This window comes from Sciurus vulgaris (genome assembly GCF_902686455.1).
Source record: "Sciurus vulgaris genome assembly, chromosome: 3".
NCBI lineage: Eukaryota > Metazoa > Chordata > Mammalia > Rodentia > Sciuridae > Sciurus > Sciurus vulgaris.
Genome location: NC_136463.1, coordinates 123,105,961 through 123,133,947, shown reverse-complemented (window position 1 = coordinate 123,133,947; position 27,987 = coordinate 123,105,961). Strand labels below are relative to the sequence as shown.

Here is a 27,987-nt window from a genome sequence, read left to right as displayed (position 1 = left end):
GCAATAACAAACCACTTTCCTTTCTTTTCACTTGGGATTTTGCAAACTAGGTGTTGGAAGCAGGACAGCCATGCAAAAAGTAAACTCAAGCATGTAAATTGGCAATGTATAATGGGGGTGACCACTTGGGCACCATCTCTGTTCCAGAACAAACAAACACATGAATGTTGAAGATTTCAAACAAATGTTATGCAGACCAGGAATGACCACAGTTAAATAGTTTTTCCACTGAGCAAATATGAAAATATCCTATTAACAGTGTGAATATACAGAAAACACTTCAAAATAAAAAGACAAAACCCCAAAATAGAAAACTAACAAATCTTAATATTAAAAATAATGCTGTAACCTAAATAAATCACTAAAGCAAAAAATATAGTGCTGGAAATTCATAACAGTATAATTAGCTGCTTTGTCTTGACTTCAGAAGATTTCTAAAGTAACTAATTAGTAGCACAAGTTGTAAAGCTTTAACGATTTGGTTAAAACAAAACAAAAGAAACAAGGGACTAAAAAATTGCATAGGTCTTGAGACAATGACTAAAATGAAGTATATTCAAAGTGACTAAAGAAATCAGTTGATTCAGCGTTGCCTCACATTAAATAATTTGAGGAAAATTATACTTTCTTTTACTGAGCATTGTATGATGTAAATGTCAGTCTCTGAGTATCTGAAGTCTACAATCTATCTGGTTGCTATGTTTTAACTGGCCTTGATATTGGCTCACCATAAAGAGAATTGGTTAAGTGGGCCTTTCAAAAAAAGATATTTCAAATAATAAAACTTGAAAACTTTAACTGAAGCCAGGTGTGGAGGCTAATGCTTGTAACCCAGTCACTAGGGAGACCGAGGCAGAAGAACCAAGAGTTTGAGGCCAGCATGGGCAGCTTAATGAGACCATCTCAAAGTAAAAGAACAACAACAACAACAAAAAAAGACTTGGAATGTGGCTCAGTAATACAGCACTTGCCCAACATTCTCAAGGACCTGGGTTCAATTCCCAGCACTGCAGGAAAAAAAAAAAAAAAAACCCTGTAACTAAAATTCACTTTTATTCTCATATATAGCCTATGTATTATAGGGTACATATCTACAGCAGGATTTGTAAAACAATGAATGAAAAAGTGTGACTTATTGGGGAAACATTTGTTCAATTAAAAAGTGCAAGAATCCTGTCAGGAATGCATCAATTATTTCCTTCTCTTAAATTCAACCTATGAATTTATAATAAAACTTCATTCACCCTAAATAGAGAATCAAATTTATTCTAACACTTTTTTCCAATAGATAAAAGTTTTCCACCTCTAGACTAAATGGATACAGACTTATATCCTTGAGGGAGATAACTGTCATACACAGGTATTCTAAACTGTAAGCGCTAAGAAATTAACTGGTTAAAGACTTTTCATTTACTATGGTTATCATGAAAATGTTTTAAAATATATAAAATATATACTGATATGATTTAAGTATTTCTACTAGCCATTCTTAAATCTGGTATCCCCACTGTTCACCAAATATGCACAAATGTCCAGAGAAGAAACAGGAAAAGGGCCAGGTTTGTTTGTAAATGAAGTTTTATTGGAACACTCTCACTCCCAACCCTATTGGTTTATTTTTTGTCTATTGCAGTGTTCTTGCTACAGTGACAGAGTTGAACAGTTGCAATCATGAATACAAGTCCAACAAGTTTAAAATATTATCTGGCTCTTAACAGAAAAGCTTTATGACCCCATTTCAGAATCACATCAAAGGATATATTATGGAAAACTTAGTCCCGGTACATGGGATGTGGCAATTGTGTGGTTTCATGGCCAACTTCACCACCTTTTCTTCTGACAAAGGATGTGTAAGAGATTTGAATTTCATAGCTATTCTCTGTAACCCATTAAATATTACCCTCAAAATTCAAACAAATTATAGAGTTCTGGTAGGTACCTCCATCGAAAGTCTCATGATCAATTACAACTACAACACCAGGATAATTTGAAAGGAGTTTATTTGCCAGCTTCTAAAAGCAAGAGCCGATTGGATTCAATATTACTGTCTCTGCTGCTAGATGTACCATTATTTTATGGCTTTTGAGAAAAGATATAAATAAAATAGAGAACCATGGTGTAAGCAGTATTTATCCAATTTTTCTCCTGTGCAACATTTATGGTCCTGTTTCAAGATCAAGAACTCATAATCTCATCTATTTTGAGTTATTTAGTTAATATTTAATCTTTAATTGATTTTATTACTGTGGAAAAGGCTGCAATAAAATTTTATTTGTACAATAGAAACGATATGATAGTGCCACCAATCACTTCCGGTGGGCCTGGCCAGATCATGGTGCTTGATTTGCAATGCTTCTGAGTCATCTTTCATGTTTTCCTTCCTCCCCCTAACAAACACATGCTCTCCAAACACACTCTGCTTGAAAAGAATGTAGATATTTTAAATTATACATACTATATCATTTTACTCATTCAAATTTAAGTCCTCAGAAGTTTCATACCACATAATCCTTGCCACATCACAAGGCCCTGGAGTCAAATGGATCTTCTGGGCTCTGTTCACTACCATTGGCCTAGTCACACTAATCTTCACAGCTTTTAATGGGAAAGGTCATTTCTGAGACATACAAAATGTTCTCTGTGTCAAAAATCACAAGTGATAAGGGATTTAACAGACTAAACCTTTCTTTTTTTTTTTTTGCAGTAATCCCTGGGGACAAGGGCAATGGCAACACTTTTGAGATCTAGAAAGCCATTTGAACGAAAATAGCCAGGAAGATCAGTAGGGGGCAGCCTGTGCTCAAAGAAAACAGAACTACTGCAGAACACAAAGGCCATCACACTCACATATGCTGCTGAGGTCTGGAGGCCCACAGTGACAATGGGCAATCAAGCACTCAATTTTGTGCTATAGATGGAAGATGGACAAAGTCTCCTTCAGGTCACCCAGGTTGGGCCGGTGCTGCAAGTTATCAGGAGGAGTTCAGAGGACTCCGATTATCCTCATCGGCCTAATCTTCCCCTTGTAACTCCTCTTCCTTCAACTGACTAGCTCCCCACCTCCATCCCCCACAAGTGTCCAGAACTCTAGCTGTAGAATTCACTCGAAGCTCCTTTTGCCTCCACACAGATCTCTGGCCACACATTTCCTGTGGCTGAAATGCTCGTGTTTTCTTGCCCCATACCCCCCCCCCTTGAGCACCTGGGGAACTTTTAACTACCCTTTAATGTGCCTACTAATTTTCATGGACCAAAGGCTCTGACACTTATATTTACTCTTAACACCATGTAAAGCAAATACTACATTAACTCCATTTTATATGGAAACTGAGGCACAGAGATGCTACACAATTTTTCCAAAGTGACAGTGAAGGCTAAGGTCATATCTGAATCCAGTTCTGTGTGACCCCAGAGTTCAGGCTCCTAACTACCAGAGCTGCTACCTTTTAGAAACAAAAGTATATGGAAAGATGACCACAGGGAAGGAGGCAGCACTTTGGAAAACCCAAATACAGGCCCGATGACCAGAAAAAGAAGAGATGTGGGATCAAGAGCCAAGGTACAAGGATTGGCCTGGGGTGGGAGAGGTACCTCTTAGGAGACCAAAGAGAAGCAGAGGTTTGTTGGTATTTATGAGAATGCAAACAGAGGGAGTTCATAATTCCAAAAGGACATTTAGAGCTATAAAGAGTCAAATGAGTTTTTTTCCCAGTAACTCTGTAAAGAATGGAGAGGAAACTCCCAGAGGCAGCTGAATAACTGCATCTTCCTGCTGGAAGGGAAATGCCCCAAGGGCCAGCAGTCCTCAGAAGGTGGGACTCCTGAGGCTCTGGACTTAGGAACTCAGACCTTCGGAAAAGCAGGCTACTGGGTCCCAGTGTGTGGGTCCCTTTTTATGCAGCAATGCTGCTACCCTCTGCTGTACACTAGAAGAAGAGAGTCGTGGCTCCCCGCCTCCTTCACCCTAACAGCAGTGTGTAACTAAGTGTGTTAGTGCCAGCTACCTGGCTGTGAGATCTAATGGTGCTTATGAGTCTCTCTGGCAAGGCACATAGATGTTTGTCAGAGTAAGCCACTATGGAAGGTAGCCTCTGAATCAAACCTACAAAGTAGTCCCATAAAACACATTTCTTCTCCAGATAATAGTGTTCTATTATTCTCCCACTAGTCTTCCCACAGGCTGATTGAGATGCTTTTGATCACAGATGGTAGCTTATTAAAATGCACTGCCTCCTCTTCCCACTTAGATTCTGAAGGCATGGTAGAGATAGAGAAACAGGATAGAGGCCGAGAGCCAGAACTGCCCACCTCAGAAGAAACCTAAGCTTATCCAAAGGCAGAATATTTCCACTCAATCACAAGCACACACGTGAAAGAGCAACTTCCCGCATCTGTGAAAGACAGGTTAAGTGGTGTGCTGACCATGCGGATAAGCGGAGCCCCAAGGTTACACAGAGTTCTACCTCTGTCCCTACCCGCACTCAGGATGGCCAGTGTCACCTGCTGTGATGTTAGCTTTCCAAGCAGAAAAAGGACTTGCTGATACCATGTGAGAGTCAGTGGTTCTCACATATCTGAGTCTCTAAGAACACTTCATATTCTTAAAAAACACTGAAGACACCAAAGAGTATTTGTTTATGTGAGTCTACCAGCATTTACCACACGAGATGTTAAAACTGAGAAATTAAAAAATTTAAAACACTGATTAATAAGAACAAATCTCATTATACGCCAACAGATATTTTTATGAAAGATAGCTATATTTTCTAAAATAACAAAAAACCACAGCGACTAGAGTTACACTGTTTCATATTATTGCAGCTCTCTTTAATGTCTTGCTTAATACATGAGAGTTGGATTCTCACAACTGCACGTACATTGGGTCTGTTGCCAGATGTCATTTTGGTTGAAGCACTTTATAGAAATCCAGTATCACACAAATACATGGTTAGAAAAGGAAGAAATATCTTAATATCTCTTTGAATAGTTATGAATATACTTCCAAAATTTGACAAAGGGGAGTCTCAGCATGGAATCTAGAACCCTATCAATACACTTTACATTGTTACACTAAAATGATCTACTTTGCAATATAATTTAAAAAAAAAATAAATCGCATTTGCTACTAAAACCATGAATCTCAATAGAAAAGTTTAATTATTGAGATGCTATCAAGCTCTCACTAGTACATAGACATTTTCCAAATGTGTAATAATTTTTGCCTGAAAGTTTAAGGTCAACGTGAACAAATAACTCGTCATCTGCTTTTACTCAAATAACTAGAAGAACTTGCTTTGCACGTGTTTGTGAAAATGCCTGTGATTACATAGTTCGCTAGTCATTCTTTTAAATAAGAATGTAATTCTGTAAAAAACAGGCCACCCGTTCAGCTCACAATGCAAAGAAATAAGCCCAAGAGGCCTTTCCCAAGAGACCACCGTGCCTTTGTGCCCACGTTCCATTCCATCACACAGGCACATTTTAAACAGAGATTTAATACAACTAACACTTCCTTATCCTTCATCAACAGCAGTCTCAGGTGAAACTGATGTTCTTTTCTTCCTGCAAGTGTGTGGTGATGAAGAACACAATGACTACTCGTGCAACTTGGTGCCGCCAGCAGCCTCACCCATAGCTACCTTCACATGCTCACTGCAGATCTTCCCACAGTGAGCAAGGCAAATACCATCTCATGTTATCGCGAAAATGGTTTTGATCTTGGTAGTCTCCTGAAAAGGTTTCAATGATTGCCCAGGACTCAAAGGCCACACCTTGAGAATTACTGATTTGGACAAATTATTTCCAAACATGATTCTAGGAAATGATAATTAGCCACATTATTAATAAGAGCTGTACCAGTCAGGATAAGTTGGGTTAGGAGGGAATAACTAGGCCTTCAGAATCTTAGTTGTTTAAAATGACTGACTTACTACATGTTATCAAGGGTTGGGAGCAGGGTGAAGAGAGGGTCACCCAGGGACCCAGGATGATGGAGAAGCCTCTATGTCAAAATCAGCCAGTCACTATACTAAAGGGAAAGTGAAATCCCAAGAGGGTATCACACTGGCAATTAAATATTCCACCCAGAAGTGAATTCTGTTCACAGACTACTAATCAGACGGCCCCATTCAACCCCAAGAAGGGGTGTGGTGGGGGTAGCTAAGAAGTACAATTCTAGATGGGCCAGAAGATGCAAAGCTGGACACATCTGGTGGCTGCATAGAAAACATGTATTGAGCACTCCCACGAAAGCAAATTATGAATTTCATTTTTAGGATCAGCAAACTAAAACGTCATTTTTTGATATTAGGAGTAATGCTGAGCTGAGCAGACAGGTGGATTACAGAGTTCGAGACTTTTAATATTTTGGTTCTACATACTGAATCCAGGGGTGCTTTACCACTGAGTGACATCCCCAGCCCCTTTTATTTTTATTTTTTTAATTTTGAGACAACAGTCTAAGTTTACCAAGCTGGCCTTGAACTTACCATCCTCCTGCCTCAGTCTCCCACGTTGCTGGGATTACAGGTGTGTACCACCACACCTGGCCAGAGTCTATGATTTTAACCTCTAAGCTATATTGCCCATAACAATGTCTTCCCTAGCCTAGGGCAAAATAAGAAAAATAAAATTTTTTCTGATTATAAATTTAAAGGATTGTCCCCCTTAAAAGATATCCTTCCTCCTTTTTTTTTTTTTTTTTTTTTTTGGTACCAGTGCTTGAACTCAGGGGCACTCAACCACTGAGCCACGTCCCCAGCTCTGTTTTGTATTTTATTTAGAGACAGGGTCTCACCGAGTTGCTTGGCGCCTTAGTATTGCTGAGGCTGGCTTTGAACTTGAGGATCTTCTGCCTCAGCCTCCATACCTGGTTCCTTCCTCTTTTTCTTTTATGTTAAAATGTCCTTTCCTTTATGAATTAATGGTGATAAAGGGTAAGATGTTTTTAACTATTTCCTTACTAATAAAGGATTGGCAACCTCAAGTTAGTTCTTCATAAACATTTTGTTAAATTTAATAGACTAAAAATAAAAAAGAAAATCTGTGAGCACTAGCTTAAGGTTTGATTGTTTTATTACTAGGCTTTGATTCAAATATTGGTCATGAAGTGCCAGATACTGCTCTAAGTTCTACTTGTCAAGTATTAGACTAGGTAGTTCTATGTACATTATTTCATTTAAATCTATGCCAGTCTGCATCCTCATAAGAAAATTAAAGCATGAATTTTTCTTTACCCTAAAGGTCTGAGCCATGGCCAGGCTCCAAAAGGCAGCTGAAGCGCTCACAGTAGTGGACACCAGCTATTGTCTATAAAAAGTAATCAGAGAGCAGACACAAACCTGTAAATAAGTTTCATGTTAAACTTAATCATCATACCTCTCTGTCAGGAATCTTTGGCAAGATGCAGTGTTTTTCTCCGGTTAAAGACCAAGAAAGCAACAAGCTGACTTTGCCAGTCAGGCCCTGGAACTGTGCCAAGGATGCTTTCCTGAACATGAGCAGTACCCACTGGCCCAGAGCCCAGGCCTTGGAGCCAAAGAGCAGCTTTGTTAAAGACGACACAAGGTTAAGACATAAGCAAGCTGTTCCGAGCCCAACACAAGAATATGTATTAGCTTTCCTCAGAAAACGTATATGTGCAGGAGAAATGTGCACTGTGGGCAGATGCTACAGCACAGAATTTTAACAAAAATGAAGCTTTGGAAAAAAGAAGATGTTTCAAATAGCATTGAACACCAAGAATATATTGTATTAAGAAGATATATATATATTTTTTAATAAAAGAGAAAAGGAAGAAAGGGTGAGAAAAAGGAATGGGGGGGAGAAGAAAAAAGTAAGAAAAATTTTCTTAAAAATGTTTACATATTTTGGTAGCAAACCATATTTAAATTATAAGCCTGGAAGGATTAATAGTATTTAGCTTCACTGACCAAATAAGTGCCAACTTTGGAAAAGAGCAAGAGGCAGTGTGCTCTGTTAACACTGGTAAGAAAGGTTCTTCCTTTGTTTTTCACCCCCAGATTCTTTGTGGAAACAGAGAAAATATTTTTTTTAAATGGTGGAAAAAGGAGAAGAGTTGGTGAATATGAAAGCAATTTCATAAAGATTCATGAAACCATTCAGTCAAAAAATTTGATTTCTAAACTTCATTTAAGATACTGATTCAAAGACTTGGAGGCATGCATTTGGATCCAATGTTTATAAATCCTAATCCCTGTTTGAATATAGCCATTCAAGCTTACTGCCATTTGGTAGGGGAGAGTAAGAAGCATTTTGATAATCCTTCTTTTACCAATCTCATGAAGAGCCTTCAGAAGTTAGTGTCATACCGTATTGCCAAGGAATATCTTTAAACCTCCCTACTTTGTGATTAAGAAACAGGCTGTTTTTAGAAGGTTCAGTTAACAGTTCCAATATAGAGGGCCGAGAATGTATCTGGCAGACAGAACACACCATAAATTGTCACTGATGGCTGGAACAGCAGGCCCTCCAGGTGGGAGTGTAATGAAGACAGAGTGGCCAAGGACCCATGGGGCCAGTCAGCAAGATGTGACCAGAAACAGAAGAACCACAGTGCTCTAATGCGAGAGATGGCAATATGGGAAAAATCTTTCTTCTCAAAACCAAGTAATAAGCACATCTGGTAGTGACCAAATTCCCATTGTGTGCAAGAAGTAAGAATAAGCCAACTGTACTAGGAATATACAAAAGTACTTTGACCAACAGAAGAAGAGAGGGGTGCCAGGCATCTAAAACAAGCTACTAGAGCAGACTTAGGGGGAAAAAAAAATATTAATACACACACACACATACACACACACACACGTGTGTATATATATATGCAAAATTTGTAAACACTGACAATATACATAGGCCTAGAATCAATTCCACAAACCTCTTTTTTATAGGTGTTTTCTACACTGGTGCTAAATATTTTTAAAATCACACAAAATGAAACACTTCAACCATTAAAACTAATCCTCCCATGGAAACTATTGAGATAATGGTCATTTGGCTTAAAGTAATGAAGCCTCTCTGAGCTCTGCTGGCTCACGGCTTCTGGAAGACAAGAACAGCTACTCCTGCTTTAATTAATCTCTGTCTTCAGATGGCACCCCTAATTCTCACCAAGCAAAAGGGGAATCAATAAAATGGTGAAGAGTGATAAAGTCTTACTACCTCTAATGTTAAGGGCCTGTCAGGGTAAGGCAAAAATTGTGCATGTTTCTAATCTAGGAGTGAATCTTAGGGCTTTGCTTGGTAAACTTGGGCTCCAATTCATTCCCACATTGCATGATCTTGAGCAACTTACATAAGCTCACTATGTATCAATGTTTTACTAGGTGCAGAGAAGATACTGAGTGTACAAGTATTAGCTGAATAAAGAAGGTTTTACAGGTACAACAGAGAAGATTCAGCTGGCATATCATTACTGAAGGATCTTTAAATGTTTCCAGAAACTGGCCCAGTGTGTTTGGTGCAAAGAATACGGGGATCACAAATTGTTGGTGTCAATGAGTCTTCTACTATGTCTAACCTCATCTTGACAGGGACCATCCACTTTTTCTGAGAATCAGATACCATATACCTAAGTTCTTGCAGCCATAAAAATCAGGAAAGACAGGTTTTTGTTTTTGTTTTTAGTACCAGGGATTAAACCCAGGGGCATTTAACCACTGAGCCACATGGTACTAAGGATTGAACCAGAGGTACTTAACCACTAAGCTACATCCCCAGCCCCTTTTTTGTATTTTATTAGAGGTAGGGTCTCATTGAGTTGCTTAGGGTCTTGCTAAGTTGCTGAGGCTGGCTTTGAACTCACAATACTCCTGCCTCAGCCTCCTGAGCCACTGGGATTACAGGCATGCACCACCATGTCCAGCACAAAGATAGTTTTTTGTCAGCCAAGAAAAATACTGCTGCTGGACTTAGGAGAGTTTACCTGGGGAAAGGAAACTCAGGCTCTAGACCATAGACTCCTAAGTGCTTTTCAGCTGCCGTTCAGATACCATTTTGCAATTTAACAGATTCTGGTCTAACCAAAATGACACATTACAGAATTATGCTCCATCATAATGTACAGTGCTGTTTGCAAAGGAACTGATCCATTTATTTCTGAACTTACTGATCCTACAATAAGCAGGTACTCTGATAGTCACAAATGATACAAAGATAAACATACCCTGATTACTATAGACTGAATGTTTGTGTTCTCCCAAATTCATATGTTGAAACCTTAATTCCTAAAGTAATAGTATTTGGAATTATGAATGAATGAATTAGTGGCTTTATAAAGAATGTGCCAAATATGTTAAAGTAATTTTACTGTTATGTATAACTAAGAAGAACAAATAAAAGATTTTTACAAAATAAAATAAATACATAAATAAAAAGAACATTCCAGAAAGCTGTTTTGCCCCTTTTCCCATTTAAGGGAAGGGCATAGTAAGAAGGTGCCACGTTTGAGAAGGTGGATTCTCACCAGACCATGAATCTGTTGGTATCTTGATCTTGTACTTCTTACTTTCCAAAACTGTGAGAAATAGAGTTATGCTGTTTATATCAGATTTTTTTTTTCCTGTAACAGTGCTGGGGTTAAAAATCCAGGGTCTCATGCTGGCTAGGCAAGTGTTCACCAATGTACTACATCCTCAAGCTGATTTCTGCTGCTTACAAACTGTTACAATCTATGTATTTTGTTATAGCAGCTCAAATGAACTAAGACATTGCTCTTCACCCTCCATGTCTAGTGAAAGGAGAGAGGCGGGTCACCATACTGTCAAAATATAACACAGTAAGTATAAGATACACTTATAAACTAAATAAAGAAGATAGTCAAAAAACTTGAGGGAATAGAATAAGACATCAAAGCAGAGGCTAATTTTGGGTTATATCTTGTTAATGACAAAGAGGAAATAGGGTATACTATAGCCATAGACAGTGTCTTATAAATAAAAAAGATGCACAAAAAAATTAAATATATTTGAACAACAACAAAAACAAAGATGCACAGGAAAAACAATGTGTTTGAACAATGGTGAGAAGATATTTGTGGCTAAATTCTATGTGTGTGGGGAAATGGATCATAAGTGGGAGAGGTGGGTTTAAGTCATGCTGTTTACAATCTTGACTGTTACCCCCAAGTAATTTGGGCTTTGTCTTGAAGCTTTAAGAAAGGTAACTCTGACATGGCAGACAATTTAAGAACAAGGACCATTCAGAAGACTATTATAATAGACTCTAAAAATGCAGAGAGGACTCAAACTAAGCATGTCAGCGATATTAAGGCAGTAGGAACAGAGAGGCACAAAGAAAACCTTTCCCATTCCTCTGTTGGTTAGAAGGGTTATTTGGAGAGAGAATGAGACTAGGAGATTGTGTTGGCAGTTGGGAACATTTTGAATATAAGGTTCAGTTTCCTAATTCCTAAAATAAAGATAAATAAAAAATAACCTAACTGGAAGTGGAGTTGTTATAAGATTAAATAATATAATAAACAAAAAGAACACAATATTATTCTTTGTGAGTAGAGACGAGGAAGTATGAACCCAAAGAAAGTCTGGCATAGAAGAGAAACCTTTGGGAATTTCTGGCACATGGGTTATGGTTGGATATGCTGGAAAATATAAGCTTAGTCATCCAATGAGGTGTACCCTGTAATTTGGGTTTAGAACCCTAGAATACCCAGATATACAGAGCATGGAGCATTAAGATGGAGGCCAGCATAAAAACTATGAAGGTCTGATCCAAATGTGGAAATCTTGAGAAAACAGCATTATGGAAAAAATAAACAGCAAACAGCCCAAAGCACCAATTTTGCCCAGAATCTGGTAGGATGGGAGTTAGAGTAAGTGGATTTAACAGTCAGGAGGCCTTGGGTACTCTCAGTAAAAGCAACTCCAGTGGAGGGAGGGTGAACATCACTACAGTTCATTTAGGAAGGTTGCATTTCTGAGACATTTTGACAACTCTTTTATTAGAGAATTAATTCTGCAGGGCTGAAAACACCAAAACGCCATTCTCTTCCAGGAGTCAAAAGAAATTTTCTTATTTAATTTGGAAAACAGAGGAACTTGGGAACAAGACTGAGAGAAAATTACTGTCGTCAGAATTCCATTCCTATATTTTTTCATAGTGAAGAGAACACTGGATTTCAGGGGAAGAGTGAAGGGACAATAGGAACAAAATACAAAACAGCACAAACAAACACGGAGACATTTCTGTAGTGATGCAGAGAGTACTGCTAATCTAGCACTGCCAGGAAACAGAGCTGAGTGCTTTTGAGACTCCACACCCACCTGCCAAGGGCTAGTCAAGATGCATGTCTGCAGGTACTTTACAACATAACCACTCTTACCTTCCTTTTGATATCAGTGAACTGGGAAAACATTAGAGACCAATAAAATGACAGCTCCAGGATGTAATAGTAGTGAAGGTCGGTTGTGAGCGGCTGAGGATGAAAGAAAGAGGGAAAAGATTAATAGTTAATAGGGAACCCAATCTATATGCCAAACATCTCAAACTCAGTGCTGAAAAGTAACACAGTCGTATGCTTTATAAATGCAGTTCCTGCCTGTTCTGTTCACCATAATGGGGCTTTCAAGGATGCCTCTAATCCACAGCTCCTTGGCATTATTTTCATTTAATCTCAAACCCCAAAAGCATTCATTAGCATGAATATTTGAGAGCAAATTTATTATTCAGTTTAATAATAACATTTATGTTTCTTTCATACTGAAAGATTCCTTAGGAAACCTGAAGAAGTATTCTAATATATATGTACTCAATCAATCGATCGATCAATAAAATACCCTACAACTGCTGTGAGAGTCCAAAGTACAGGGACACGGAATAGTACAGGGGATAGAAAATGGAGTGCTATGTGGGTCACCAAACTATAGTTTCAAGTTCTGCATGAATCAGGAAGCTTTCTTGTTACTAGGAAATGTTTGGTACTTTGCAAATATCAAAAAGAATGATTCAAAAATATTTATTAAAAGATCAGAGGAGCAGGAAGACTGCCAAGAGATAGCATAATAGGCAACCAGCCAGGAAATGTGAGATAGAAGCCCAGCTCCGCAGCATTGTAGGTATAACACTGGGCCTTACTTATTTGTAAAATATGAGGCAAAGGGGTGATTTCTGATCGAATTGGCTCAGAGGCTTAGGGATGGAGGGAAGACTCAATACATAACATGATTTTCAAAACCATGTTGGTGAGCAGTTTTTAATTGCTTTAATTGAGTTGTAATGAAATGTTTGCCATTATCAGAATGAATGAAAAAACCTTTGAGTATCATCAGGCAAACATGTCCATACCCTGCATACAAAGTAATACTATACGCAGTCAATGCAATTAAAGTTATGTGTTCATACAGCAATGATATATTACAAGTTGACTATCCCAAGAAGCTGTCACTCAACTAGCAACACTATGCACGGCATCATGAAATTTTTGACAACAAAGTACATGGCAGGATAGGATACTTCTAATCAGCAATCTTAAACTCTAAGGGACAATAAGCATTACTATGAATCAAATGTCTGTGTCTCTTCAAAATTCATGGGTTGAAGACTAATAACCAATGTGAAGGAATCTGGAGGAAAAGACTTTGGGAGGTAATCAGGCCATAAGAATGGAGCCCTCATGTACATGATCACTTCTTATGACATTCTGTCATGGCAGCCTGAACTAAGACAATCATCAAGGTTTTCTTTAAGCTCAGCATCACCCTTGAGAGAATTTATTTCTCACTGAACCATCCTTTTAAAAATTGAAGGCATTAGCAGTGAAGGATGGGTATTCAGGGCAGACGTCCGAAGCAATGGAGCCAAAAAAATAGGATCCTGGAATTTGACCTTAAAGTCAAGGTCAAATTTCAGTTTTAATGAGATTCCCTTAACTCAGCATCATCACCTGGAAAAAATGTCCCAGACGGGTCATAAGGACAAGTTAGTTCACCTCCAGAAACTTCAGAATTCAACAGAGCATCACATGATAGTTACCATATCCATGGATTGCTTTGCAATTAGCAAAATTCACTCATATGTTAACTTTTTGATTCTCATAAAAATTCTATGAATTATACAGTTGGCAGAAAATTGCTGTCAGTTAATTGAGATTAAAAGGCTAAACCCAAGTCTCACAGGTAGTGAGTCTCCATGACCACTGCAGAGGGGCTTCTCATGCCCAACTTGTGTTCTTTATTTCAAGCTGTATAAGAGCCAACTGAGTGCGAATTTATATTATTTTAATCTAAAGATATACATATGTATATAAAGGTATTAAATACACAACAAACATACATGCTATACAAAAGAAATATGTGTGTCCTTAATAAAACTGAAGTAGACCACTACTATTTCATTTAAACATGTATTTAATTACTTATGTAGTATATATGGTAAAGACATAACAAATGTGTTTCATGAGCATGTTCAATTTTTGAAAGATTGACTCTGAACTGCAGCCTACCATATACATATTCACATAGACACGATTACACACACAGACCTGAAATTGCATACACAGTAATTACATGCTGCTTAATTTTTTACCACACACATGAAAGCCTTTTTTTAAATTCATATATGGAATTTGTCAAGGATGATCACTGTTCCCACAAGGGATCATGAATCTGTACCTGATTTGGGGAGCTTTATGCTGAATTACCCAGTGTTAAACAATGATGCCTTATCAGGAGAAGACAATCTTGACCTGCATCAACACCCACGGAATCTTTCCTTCCATACTAATCACATTTCCTATTCTTAAACAGAGCTGTATCAACCAGACCCTCAGACTTTTATGCTGAATCTACAGGCTGTGAAACAGCCTGCAGCTACATTTTGGGTCACAGTCCTAGCAACTCATTTTCTCAGAAATGAGCCATTTCTCAGTTTTAGCCATAAATGTGAAAATTATTTTGGACTACAGTATAGTTAAGAAGAAGAATAGGTATTACGTTTTACAAGCATTCGTCTCAATGTCTTTCATGATGTAGAATTTACCTCATAAACAGGCATTACAGCAGCTGCCATGCCAACATTCCAGTTCAGGATTCTAGAAGCCTTTAATGTTCTTTTATAAATAGAAATTTAGATATATACAGCTTGTGCTACTTGGTGTACCATTACAAGATAAAAAGGCTCAAATTACAATGTTCGAGGTAGTTAAGATAGCAAAACAGCAGTTGGGCCTGAGAGTAACACTTGTGTAAAATAAGTGATTGGCTTTAACATTGTTATAGTCACTATCAGATGTCCCTGGAATGCTAAGCTCTCCCTAACCATGTCATGTTGCTTATTTATAGTCTTTTCTAATCTGAATAAACTACTTGAAAGAGATGGAAGTGCAAGTTGGAATTCCATTTCAATGTGTTCTTAGCTTTGAACTTGCCCAAGAAGCATCCAATGACAGGCCCTACTCTAGGTTGCGAATCTGTGTGTAATAGAGAAGATATGGAGTGTTCTGTGCCACATTAATCTTAAACACACTCAAAAGCCCAAATGCCTCTAAAGAGATAACCCCAAACAACCCCAAAGTTAAAAAAAAAAAAATCAAAGTTGCTTATTACAATATACCATTTTATTCTGTCACCAAAATACCTAGCTGTGTTTGCTTCTCTTACACAACATATTCCCAAATGAACTAGAATTTTCTAGAAAACTCCCAACTTTGATAGTCAAATATTAACACATACTAATATTACTAGAATTCACAGACAGATACAAAGACATGTTGGTGGACAGGAATATAAAGTGCTCCCTTTCTGGGATGTGATTTAATCTCACTTTCACTGATGTTTTCTTGAATTGCAGGAATAATCCATCCATGTATAAAGGTACAAGTCCATTTTTCTGCACTGAAGGAAATGGCACTTGATTTGTATATTCAGAAGCAGCTTCTAAGCTACAAAGTGAACTGAACTCAGTGTGCCTCTTTCAGCTTTCCCACTTAAGGTGGAGGCAGGCCTCAGGCTTCAGACTTCCCTCAATAAGGAGAAGCACATTGGCACCTACAAGCAGGAATTGTCTACCTGGTGAACTGAGTGCATCCTGTTTAGCAAATGTACCTTCCAAGTTTACTCCATCTGCAAAAGCAACTGGGCCTTTGATTCTGAACTTCACTAAGAACACAAAAACTAATGTCCACACTGAGTCATGTCCAGCATCAATCAGCAGGGGCAGGGCCAAAACACAAGTGGTTGCCCAGCCATGCTTTTCATCACGAAATGGATGTGCAGAACACAGGGAAGGGAGACAGAAAGGCCTGCTTACCTGATAGGGGTAGTTGTACCAGCAGTGTCTTGTATTCCACAACCACGGGGTCTGAAAAAAAGGACAAAGAAATACACTTTACATATTTTGGAACACCGATAAGAGGATAAGAGATGTTTATGAGGGCTTCTGGGATATGAGTAATTTACCCACATGTGAATTGCTGCTTGTTAACACAAGTAGGTAAGGGAGATTAAAGCAACTAGGAACCCATCGTACCTTCTTTCTGATTCATCTTCTAGACTCAACTGGTAGTATTTCGGGTCATGTCTGGCATGACATTTTGCCTCATGCTTTTTATATTTTGCTGGTCACTTAGACATATCCCTGCAATGTAACCAGTCTCAACAATACAGCCTTCAGAGCCTCACCAGGACCAGTGGTAAATCACCCATCTCACTTACTGAAGAACACAAGTTTAATATGTTGTTGTATTTTTATAGTTGTATAGATAATACATGTCCACAGAGGAAAATATGCAAGATACAGAAAAGGGCAGGAATAAAATTAAAATAATTTAAGTTCTTGTCACCATTACCATTTTGATGTATAACTTATTCTTGGTCTTTTTTTCTCTGTGTAACATGAACATAAATATAAATATAGATTTATTTTCAAATATATGTATATATGTATGTTTTAAAGCATGGGCATAGGCCACCAGAATCTACTCTGAAGTATAATACAAATGTTAGTTGCTACTGTTTTCTCTGATAAAGTCATTATCTCCACAATTAAATGAAAGTCCCTTAAGGAAAATTATGCAATATGCATAATTTTAACAGTAAAGTCTATGCAAATATTCCAAAATAATTTTTAAAAATCTGAAATCTGAAATGTTTCTGGTTCCAGCATTTTGGATTCAGGACATTTAGCATGGTTCAATACTGGTGTATAATCTATAGTGTATAATGTTACACATTATACATAACTGCTCTAATTTGAAGCGATCCCATGAAGTTCTCATTTAACAATTTCATCAATTTTTCCATTGATAAAATTTTCTACATTTAAAGATTTTTTCAGAATAATTTCCACATACATTTGATGTCAAAATCTATATAGTCCATAATGCAAATGAAAAGATAATGATGTAATTAAGAAAATTAAAAAGCTAAAATATTCAGACACTACCAAAAAGCAATGGTGATTAAAAACACACTGAAACCCTCAATTGAAATGGGTGGTCTATCTGCACATAAAAATGTACATGGGAAAAAAGTGTTTAACATTGCTAGCAATCAGGGAAATGCACATCAAAACTACATTGAGTTTTTCATCTCACTCCAGTCAGAATGGCAATCACCAAGAATATAAATAATAATAATACTGGTAAGGATGTGGGGAAAAAGGTACACTCATATGTTGATGGTGAGACTATGAATTAGTACAACTACTCTGGAAAGCAATATGGTAATTCCTCAAAAGACCAGGAATAGAACCGCCATATGACCCAGCTATCCCACTTGTTGGTTTTTATGCAAAAGAACTAAAATCAGCATGCTATAGCAATATAGTCATATCAATATTTATAGCAATGTAATTTCCAATGTCAAGTTATGGAATCAGGCTAGAGGCTTGCCAACAGATGAATAGATAAAGAAAATGTGGTATTTGTTTTTACCCAATGTAGTTATATTCAATCATAAAGAAGAACAAAATTATGGCATTTGCTGGTGAATGGATGGAACTGGAGAATATCATGCTAAGTGAAATAGGTCAGACTCAGAAAGTCAAGGATCAAATGTTTCCTCTTAGATGCAGAAGCTAGAGCAAAGTAAGCAGGGGAAAAAATAGGGGGACAGATCCCACAAAAAGAGAGGAAGATAAGTAGAGCAGAGGAAGGTAATTGAGGGGGAGAAAGGAGAGTCGGAAAGGGATGAACTAAAGAATGAAATTGACAAAATTATGCTACATACGTATATGAATATACCACTGTGAATTTCAACGTTATGTACATCTATAAAGCACCAGTTTAAAAAAAAAAAACAATAAATAAATAGGAGAAAGACCAGTATAGTAGAGCAAAGGGAACAGTGCGAGGGAAGGAGGGGTAGAGGGAAAGAAGCAGTGGGGACTGAGGTGGAACAAATTGTATTCCATGTGTGTATGATATGTCGAAATGAACCACTATTATGTATAACTATAATGCACCAATAAAAACATTTTTAAAAAGTACATGGCAATTCAAGCACCTTTTACAGAAATGGATTGCCTTTTTTCACATGGAATTCCAATGCCAGGGAATGTTACAAAGGTTGAAAAATCTAAGAACCCAATGATTCTCAAATTTTGTTGTTCAAATAACTTATGAGATACATTTTCTTCTGCATATCTGTACACTTAAATAATGTTGTGAAGAACTTTACAGATTTAGGGCAATTTATACATATCATCTCATTTAATTTTCACAGCTTGTGGCTGTTCAAGGTAACATAGGCAGCAGATGCCTTGAAAGATTTACAAAGAATATGCCAGCCCAGAGCTTCTCAAAGTGTTAAGAAGCAGGTTGTAATTCAGTAGGTCTGGTCAAGGGGATAAAAGTCTTCATTTCTAAGGTTCCCATGTGATGTTGATGCTATTAGACATTTTGCCAATAGTAAAGTGCTAGGGGAAATAAAGAACAATGATTCTATCTTCTTGATATTTACTGTATGCAAGGCATTTTTCTAAACACATTGCTGTTTTATTTCACAATTCAATGTAGATTAATGAATTAATGGATGATTTCTAATATTTATAATAACCATTTGAAGCAGAGTAACCACTGCCAGTAAAATAATAGCTAGAGATAATGCTTCTCACTGAATCTCCCTGTTTGATGTAACTACATGTCTACTCTCTAGTAGAAGGGATGTGAGCACAGTTTATGTGTGCCACTACTGAGGGGTTTGTTATTGTTATTTCTTTGTTTTTAATGAGTGCAATATTATATATGACATCAGGGTTCATTTTGGCATAATCATACAAGCATGGAATATTATTTTTTTCCAATTCAGTCCTTCAGTACTTCCTCTTTCCTTCCCTTCCTTTCACTACTGTTCTTCCTTCTATTTGTTTATAGTTTTTAAAATTAGTGATTTACAGATGTACATAAAGGTGAAATTCCCTTTATTCATAAATATACACAGGACAGTTTGGTCAATTCCATTCCACCTTTCCTCTATTTTCCAGTCCCTCCTCCCTCTCTCTCACTCCCCCTGTTCTCCACTGATCTCTCTGTTATTTTCATGGGACCCCCTCTTTATTATATGTATATTACATATACATACATATATATAATAGTGTAGACTGCATTCTAATATATACACTGAAGTAAGTATCATTTGTTGTTTTATAGAAAAACAATCTCAGAGAGGTACCTTAATAACTTGAAGGTACCAGCTGATAAGAGAAGGTGAGATTCAAACCTAGACCAGCCACACTCTTGCACTATAATGTCCCCTAAGTCTTCTGGGTATATAAAAATTGGGTAATGAAAGAAAAATATCATTGTTATTTGGAACTTATGCCCTATTTTTTAGGTATTGAGTTATTACCTGAAACATTGAGTGCTAGGGTTAGAAAGGACTTCTAAGTCTGGTTTAATCCACAGAACAATCCAAATGTCCAGATGGGGGAAGAGTTCTATGCTGTCAATCACTAACAAGACCTCTCAAGCTTACTTCCTGCATTTATTTTTTCTTGGATAACAGAAATTGCATCAACATTTTCCCCCATCTGCTATGGACTTAAATGTGTTTCCCCCAAATTTATATGTTGAAGCCCTAACTTCCAACATAACTGTATTTGGAGTTGGGATCTTTAAAAGGTAATAAAGGTTAAATGAGGTTGTAATGGTTGGCCCCTTAAATGCAGGCTAGTGGCCTCATAGGAAGAGATTTTTCTCTCTCTCCATGCACATGCAGAGAAAAAACCATATGGAAACTGCAGTGAGAATGTAGCTACCCATGTGCCACGAAGAGGCACCCTCTCTAGACTAATGCCTGCAGAACCTTGATGTGGAACTTTTAGCATCCAGAATGATGAGAAATCAATTTCTGCCAGTTAAGACAGTTAGTCAGTGGTATTTTGCTATGGCAGCCTGAGCTGACTAGCACAGCATTACAAGATGATTCCTAAAAATTGTGCTTAGCAGCTACTAAATTACACATCAACTAATTTCAATTTAAGAAGATTATAAAACATCTGAATAGGACTACGGTGATATCATAGTGAATGAGAAATCACCTCTAAACCACAATGTACCCTGGCATTTTTTTCATTACATTATATGCATCTGCTCCCAGACACATCACCTGAGACACAGCTCAGTAGCAACCTCATCTGTCAATAATGCTTAGTCCCAGGGGAGGCATCTGTGGCTCTTTTACCTTGAGCAAACCTAATGCTAGCACCAGGATGGAGGCCAAAGCACTGTTGGAGGTCACCCTGCAGTTTTCATTTGTATTTAGACCATACATATAAGTCTTGAGTGCTATTTATTCTTTGAATTTTTTAGGGGAAGAGTATAGAAGTCTCTTTAAGTGTCTGTAAACCTGCTCTTTTACCAGGTTTTGTATCAGCTGTATGATATAGATTTCATTATGACCAGAACTCACAGAAATTAGATCAGGCCTGATCATTTTACTTTGCCATCTAGAATAATTATGTCAGTGCATGCCTTAAGAGAGAATAGATCGTGAAGCAAAGATGAGAGAAAAGGATATCTACCTAACCAGGCAAATGTTAAATGATTAAACAGAAATATAAATGCACATGTGTACACATAGACCTCTCCCCACCCCAACAATCAGTAGGCACCTGCAGTTGAATGAATAGCTTCTATGGATTAATAACTACTTTGATTTAACTAAAGAATATGAATCATAGAAGGTATTGCAGGCAATCTGTTTCTTTATCAAAGGTGTAAAGGGTGTGTGGGTCTTTACCCAAAGTCAGCATCTTAGAGGTCAAATTTCATTTTTCACTATTTCTAACAAAACTCCTTCCTGGCTTTCACAAAGGCCAAATGGCACAACTAACAGTCAAGGCAAATAGTCTAAGAGACATGCTATTCTCTATATCGTTTAAGTCTCAAATACAATGGATGTTTGGGTTATATGTGAAAATTCTAGAAAGGAAGCTTCCTGAATCACATTAATGTCTATGTTCATAATATTATGGAAATATTGCAAATCCTTTTAGAAAACCATTTTACTGAAGCTACTTAAAAACACCTTCACTAAGTTATATTTAAAACCTTATACCTTGTATTTATATTTTGGATTTATTATAAGAGACAGATGTGAAAAAAAATATTTCCACATCTACAATAAATTTATCCAGGAAATGCCACCATTTGTCTATCCTGAGCCTAGTTTATAAGCTCCATATGATAATTGGAAATCACTGAAACACTGGAAATCCTTTTAGAAAACTTTTGGCAGTGTTAATTTAAACGAATATCACCAAATCAATTTGGAAAAATAATCAGTAGCTTTAATTTAATACACATTTTAAAATAATGCAGGATACAAAGATATATTTCAAGTTTTGTGAATTTAAAATATGTTCAAAGAAATTGTGTTTGTCTCTCAGACTAAAGATGCTGCTCGTCAGTGGTGAACAGCCTGGGACATTCCCCAGAATGCAAAAGGCTTTGTCTTTCTTTTGTAGACCATGAGATATGTGACTATAAATCTACAAAGCAGAGTAGTAACCTCTCCCTGGAGGCCTGTGGCATCTGCATTAGCTTTGAAAGCTCTTGTGATGTGGAAATGCAATTTGGACTTGACCTTATGGCATCACATAAAGAAAGGGGCCTTTCATATTGATTAGGCTTTAAAAATAATGCTGATCCTCTAGACCCAGCATAGTATGTGCCTTCAGCACATTCCACGGTCAATTTGGAAAGTAATCTGCTGATAGGCCAAACACAGAGAAGCAGAAGGAGATCCTTGGAGATGGGCCCTGAAGTCACAGGACTCTGTGAGGGTTTTATCAGGGAAATGAAGAGAAGCGAGTGCCATTTCCACGCCTTCTTAAACCTTCTGGCCAATCGTCCTCAACTTTTTCTGCCTCTGCTCAACTGAGGGGCTCCACACACACTGAAGAGTCCCAGAGGCACACTGGCTGTAGTCCTCAAGAGTCTGACCAACGTGGAGTTTGAAAAAAGCCATCTTTCCCATTGATTCTGCTGTAGACTCCTCTGCGCCCAGTGAGAATCACTGCAAGGCCAGATCAAGTAATCAACTCCATGTTTAGAAGAGGAAGTAAGGATAAGAAAATAAGATGAAGGGAAATGAAAAACATAAAAGAAAATGAGATGGAGCAATACAAAGGTGAGAATGTCAACAGGAGGGAGACAGATGTGCAGGCTAATGTAGAACTGGAAAGGAAGCCAATAGAAGTGGCTATTAAGCATCACAAAATCAGTCAAAAGACATTTAGAGAAACAATTTATAAAACCTATGACAAAAAGGTAATAACCCTAATATGTAAAGGTCATGAAACTGATTAAAATGTTTAAATACCCAATGAGAAAAATGGGGAGAAGATACAAACAGGGAACATGTTATATATATGGCCAATATGTTTTTATATGAGAAATTACAGATTAAAACCAAACAATTTTTTTTACCACATCATCTGTCAAATACTTTAAAAGGTTAATATCCAAAGATCATAGGGAAACTAATACTCTGCAAGTATAAACAATTTTTCTAATTTGGGAACATATATCATGAGTCTTTAAAATGTACCTGTCCTTAACCCAGCATTTATAGTAAAGAAATTAATTATGTGTAAAGGCATTTGTACATAAATATCCATTATAGTTCTTTATCTAATAATGAAAAAGTGAAACAAATCTACTTGCCCAATATTACGGGATTGCTATTTTCTTAGTTTGGGATTTTCTGGAAGTAGATCCTGAGATGAAAACTTGGATGCAGACTGTTCTAGAGGAAATGAGAGGAAAATATCTAATATTTTTTGCAGAAGTGAGCTGGTTACAGATGCAGATAATTGCATCTCAACCCCTGTGGAAAGCCCCTGCAGAGCTATCTAGCATATATCTTGTAAGAGTCCCAACACAGGACAGGAATGCTGGAGTACAACTCCATCCCTTATCGGTTGAGGATTGCGGTATTAATTCCCCCAGATTTCTAGATTGTACCTTCTCGTATCTAGGTGGCCTTTTAGGGCTCTGGTGAAAACAGAACAGAGAGATGGTACAGCTTGTATGTCATGTGGGACATGGTCAAGGATGCATGCAACTGTCCAACATGGCTGTGCTAAGATTAATTGGGTGAAGGCATATTAATATAACAGGCATATTGCAAGTTAAAATCAGTTTACAGGCATAAGATAAAATATACTTGTGTTTGAAATATACAGTCATTCCTCATTATTTGCCAGGGACTGGCTCCAGGAACACCTCCCTGCAGGTGCTCAAAATTCTTATATAAATTTGGATACTATTTCCAGAAAACCTACACACATTGTCCCATATATTTTAAATCATTTCGAGATTACTTATAATACCTAATTCAATGTAATACTACAAAAATAGGTGTTATAATGCACTTTTAGGGAATACTAACATGAAAAAGGTCTATACATGTTCGGCAGAGATACAATTTTTTTTCAAATATTTTTGATCCAAGATTGTTGAATTCTTGAATTTTGAAACCATGGATTTGAAGAGTTGACCGTATTTAGACAGACATGCACGTGCATGCACGTGGGCACACACACACACACACACAGTGCAGGACAGCAAATTCTCCAAAGGTTACTTACTGATTTTCTCTGAGTAATGATTATCTCAGGTGATTTTTGTTTTTTTAATACATCTGAATATTGGCATTAAGTTACACAAGTTATTGTAGCTATAAGTTTTCTGCAATGAACAGGTCTTGTTTGAATAATAAAAAGCTCAGTCCAAGTAGTTTCAACAGTCTATTTGCTCTACATTTACAAAAAACAGTAATAATAGTACTAATAATATATTGTCACCATCAAATTATTCAGTAATCCTGATTAACTCCAAACTAAAAGTTATCCTAGGAAATAGCTTTCTCTGGAGTTTTTATGTATTGAGTGATATTTCAAGTATAAGCACATCATTAATAGTTTAGTTCTAGTTAGGCATGGTGGCAGATGCCCATAATCCCAGCAGTTGGGGAAGCTGAGGCAGGATGATCGGGAATTCAAAGTCAGCCTCAGCAATGGTGAGGTGCTAAGCAACTCAGTGAGACCCTGTCTCTAAATAAAATGCAAAAAAGGGCTGGGGATATGGCTCAGTGGTAGAGTGCTCCTGAGTTCAATCCCTGGTATCCACCCTGCCTAAAAAAATTTAATTCTAAATTCTCAAGAGAAGGTAGATCAGGCGAATTAATACTATGTGCAAATAACATAGACTAAAGTCTTATATTTGACCCAACCTAAGATCTCCATCAACCCCTTCCTTAAAATTTCTAAACCACAGCATAGGGCCTGATGGCTTTGTGCTGATTCCGCACCCAACCCATTTACATATTCAAGTATGTACCAAGTGGCTACTGTTATGGATTGGATGTGAGGTGTCCCCCAAAAGCTCACATGTGAGACAATGCAAGAAAGGTTCAGAGGAAAAATGACTGGGTTGTGAGAGTCTTAACCCAATCAGTGATCTAATCCCCTGATAGGGATTAACTGAGTGGTAACTGAAGTGGTGGGGTGTGGCTGGAGAAAGTGGGAATTGGGGCATGGCTTTGGGTATATATTTGTATCTGTCAAGTGGAGACCTCTCTCTGCTTTCTGATCATCATGATATGAGATGCTTCCCTTTACCACCCTCTCCCACCATGATGTTCAGTCTCACCTTACACCCCAAGGTATGGAGCTGGCCCTCTATGGACTAAGACCTCTGAAACCGTGAGCCCTCAAATAGACTTTCCTCCTCTATAATTGTTCTGGTTGGATCTTTCAGTCACCAAGCAAAAAGCTGACTAAAATAGCTATCATGAGTCAGTCACCCTGCCAGGCATGAAGATAAGCTCTCCATCCTCAGAGATCTCATCAGCTCCTGGGTAAACAAAAAGATTACATTACAGGCCACAATAGGTGTAAACAAACACTAGATGCAAGGAAGGTCACTAATCCAGTCTTAGAGGATGGAATGGGAGGGAAGACTCCACAGTATGTGCCATAATGGTTAAAAAGAGAAAGACATGCATAAGTCTGCAGACTGAGAAGAGGACCTGCCAAAGGAAGAACACGTACTTCCTTACCTTTCAAGGATCAAGTCATACCTCCAACAATATTCCTAATCATTATTTTCCATGCATTATTCCTAAAGAGGTTTTTAAAAAGCCCAGAAGCCCATTTCTGTTTTCAGCTGAGAAGGGGGATGCCTCTGCCTGTGTTTTCAGGCTCCTACTCGCTCAGCTGTCCACTGTGACAACGCCAGCCTGAGTTCACTCTTGCCAACACGCATCTCCGGCTCTCCCCAGGCATGCTCCTTGCTGTGTGTATGCTACCTACTCCAACTCACCTGCCTTAACTGTTCGAGACCCTTGTCTGGCATCCCATATCCTCCCTTCTTTATCTCGCCTGAACTTCCAGGCTCTGATTTGTTGGTTTATTGCCTCCAGAATTGTTTTCTGTAGCCCTTTTATGGACCTTCCTCTCCATTGAACTCCAACTTCTTCAAAAAACTTATGGTCCATAAATTATTTTCAGGGCTTAAAAGGGGCCTGTAAATACATTTCCCACAGTTTTGTGGTCTCTAGTATTGAATTACTGATCATCAGCTTTCAAAGAGATTTTGAAGCATGGAACAGGCAATGGGCTAGAGGACATTTCTCATCAATAGGAGCAACATGGATCAGCAGATAGAAAAAGTAAAGCAATGTTTACTAGGCTCCTTCTTGATATCAGGCACAATAGTAGACCCACTTGCATCAGGTCTAGTTGTGTGAGATGCTCATTATAAACCTCACAAAAGCCAGAAAAAGAACAGATCCAGGTGACAGAGGCCTGAATTCAAGCTTCTCTTGACTATATTCCAGCTGTGTATGAGAAAATCTTAATCCCACTGCACAATCTTTTCAAACCAAATGACTGCTTTTCACAAAGACAGAAAGTTCCTTTTTAAGATCAGAGAGACATATTGAGATACCTTACTCAAATACACAACTTGTGAGTCCAGATTTTCTGCATATACTTCAAATGAAACAACCATCACCACCAGATGAATTCACAAACAGGAACGAAAATTCAGCCAATTTCCACTAAAGTGCATATTAAGTGACTTGAAAAATAATTTTCTGTTTTAGAAAAAGTTGTTTTTTCTTCAAATATCAGTTATGTGACCAAGTAAAGGATTAATTGTTGCCACTTTTAAATAAATTAATGTTTTAAAAATTTCTCAGCCTTAATTCTAATAAGTAAATACAACAGTTATAATAACATCTAATATCAATAATATAAACAATTCTGAAAGATCCTGTATAATTGGTACAAGAGCAAAGGAATTTTGAAACCAGAAAATTTGAGAGCCACTGCCCCAAGAATGGCAAATCAACAAAAAGAAAAGGACCCAGTCTCTGAAGACCAGTAGAGCGGAGGAGCACGAGGTCACTCAGTGGGGCTGTCCACATGTTCAGGAATGCACGTACTTGTCCTTTAAGTCACGAGCTGCTGGGTCCTTTGCTGCACTACTGCTGCAGCCTAGCCTGCATCCTGACCATTTTTTGAACATATAATAACCAACACACAGTTCTGGAAGGGCCCGATTTGCAAGAAATGAGTGCCTTCAAATGCACATAGATAAACCACATTCAGCCTGTGCAACATGCCACCAATAGCACCTGATACTCCATGTGATGCAAAATCTCCCCTTCTCAGCCAAAAGCCAGAGTCAAATCAGTTGAGCAGGGGAAGATTCTTTGTTGAGGTAGCAATATAAAAGGCTTAATCAGACAATCCTTAGCTGTAGAAGAGAACAAGGGTTGACCTTTGAGACAATTCTGCCTAAGCAAACTCAGAATTTCACAGATCACCAATTTTCTTAAATAAATTTATCTTGAGCCAAGGTTTATCTACTTAAAAATCACCATGTTGAGGACACTTTAAGGAAATTATGCAGGAGTGAAAAAACATTTCTTTCTCTCTCAAAAATATTGAATACTTTATGAAATTTGACTTGCTTTTTAAAATGTTACTCTGTTACCATGCCTGTGTACTACACCTGGAAACCTATAATAGGTTATATTATATGAATACAAATATGTTAAGTATAAAAAGTACTATAGTTCCCAAAATTACTTCCTAGAAGAAACTGCCAATAATTGAACATGTAATTGTTCAATGTAATTGTTCAATTGTTCAACATGTAATAATTGTTCATGTAAATAAATGAACATACTTGGCCTTGGAAGACATGTTTTACGGGAGTGAATATGTTGAAAAGAAGCATTGTATCATGCTGTCATTATTTGAGAATGCTGCAGGAAAAAAAGAAATCAGACTCATTCAAAGCTGCTGAACATCTACAATGTGTTCTCTTCATGAACAGAAAACACCATTTTTATGAAGGGCAGGTGAATCTAGAAGTAGAGAAATAAGAGTTCTTTACTTTCCCAAACCCTCCAAGAACTGAGGGCACACATGACAGGGAGGAGAGACCTGGAGAAGACATAGGAGCCCCACTCGTCTGTGTCTTTACAGCACTGAACC

At 37.6% G+C, this 27,987-nt stretch overlaps 1 protein-coding gene across 3 annotated transcripts in view; it reads right to left on the bottom strand.

The window, feature by feature from the left end:
- Positions 1-27,987, bottom strand: part of CERS6 (ceramide synthase 6) — a 270,735-nt gene that overhangs the window by 54,918 nt on the left and 187,830 nt on the right. For all 3 annotated transcript variants that reach the window (XR_013762562.1, XM_079131867.1, XM_079131868.1), the window contains exons 5-6: positions 16,282-16,332; positions 12,359-12,451 (exon numbers count right to left, since the gene is read on the bottom strand). Coding sequence is in view for 2 of the 3 variants with exons in the window: in XM_079131867.1 (XP_078987993.1) it covers positions 12,359-12,451; positions 16,282-16,332 (144 nt within the window). In the remaining variant the exon portion in view is untranslated. The remainder of the gene's footprint in view (positions 1-12,358; positions 12,452-16,281; positions 16,333-27,987) is intronic.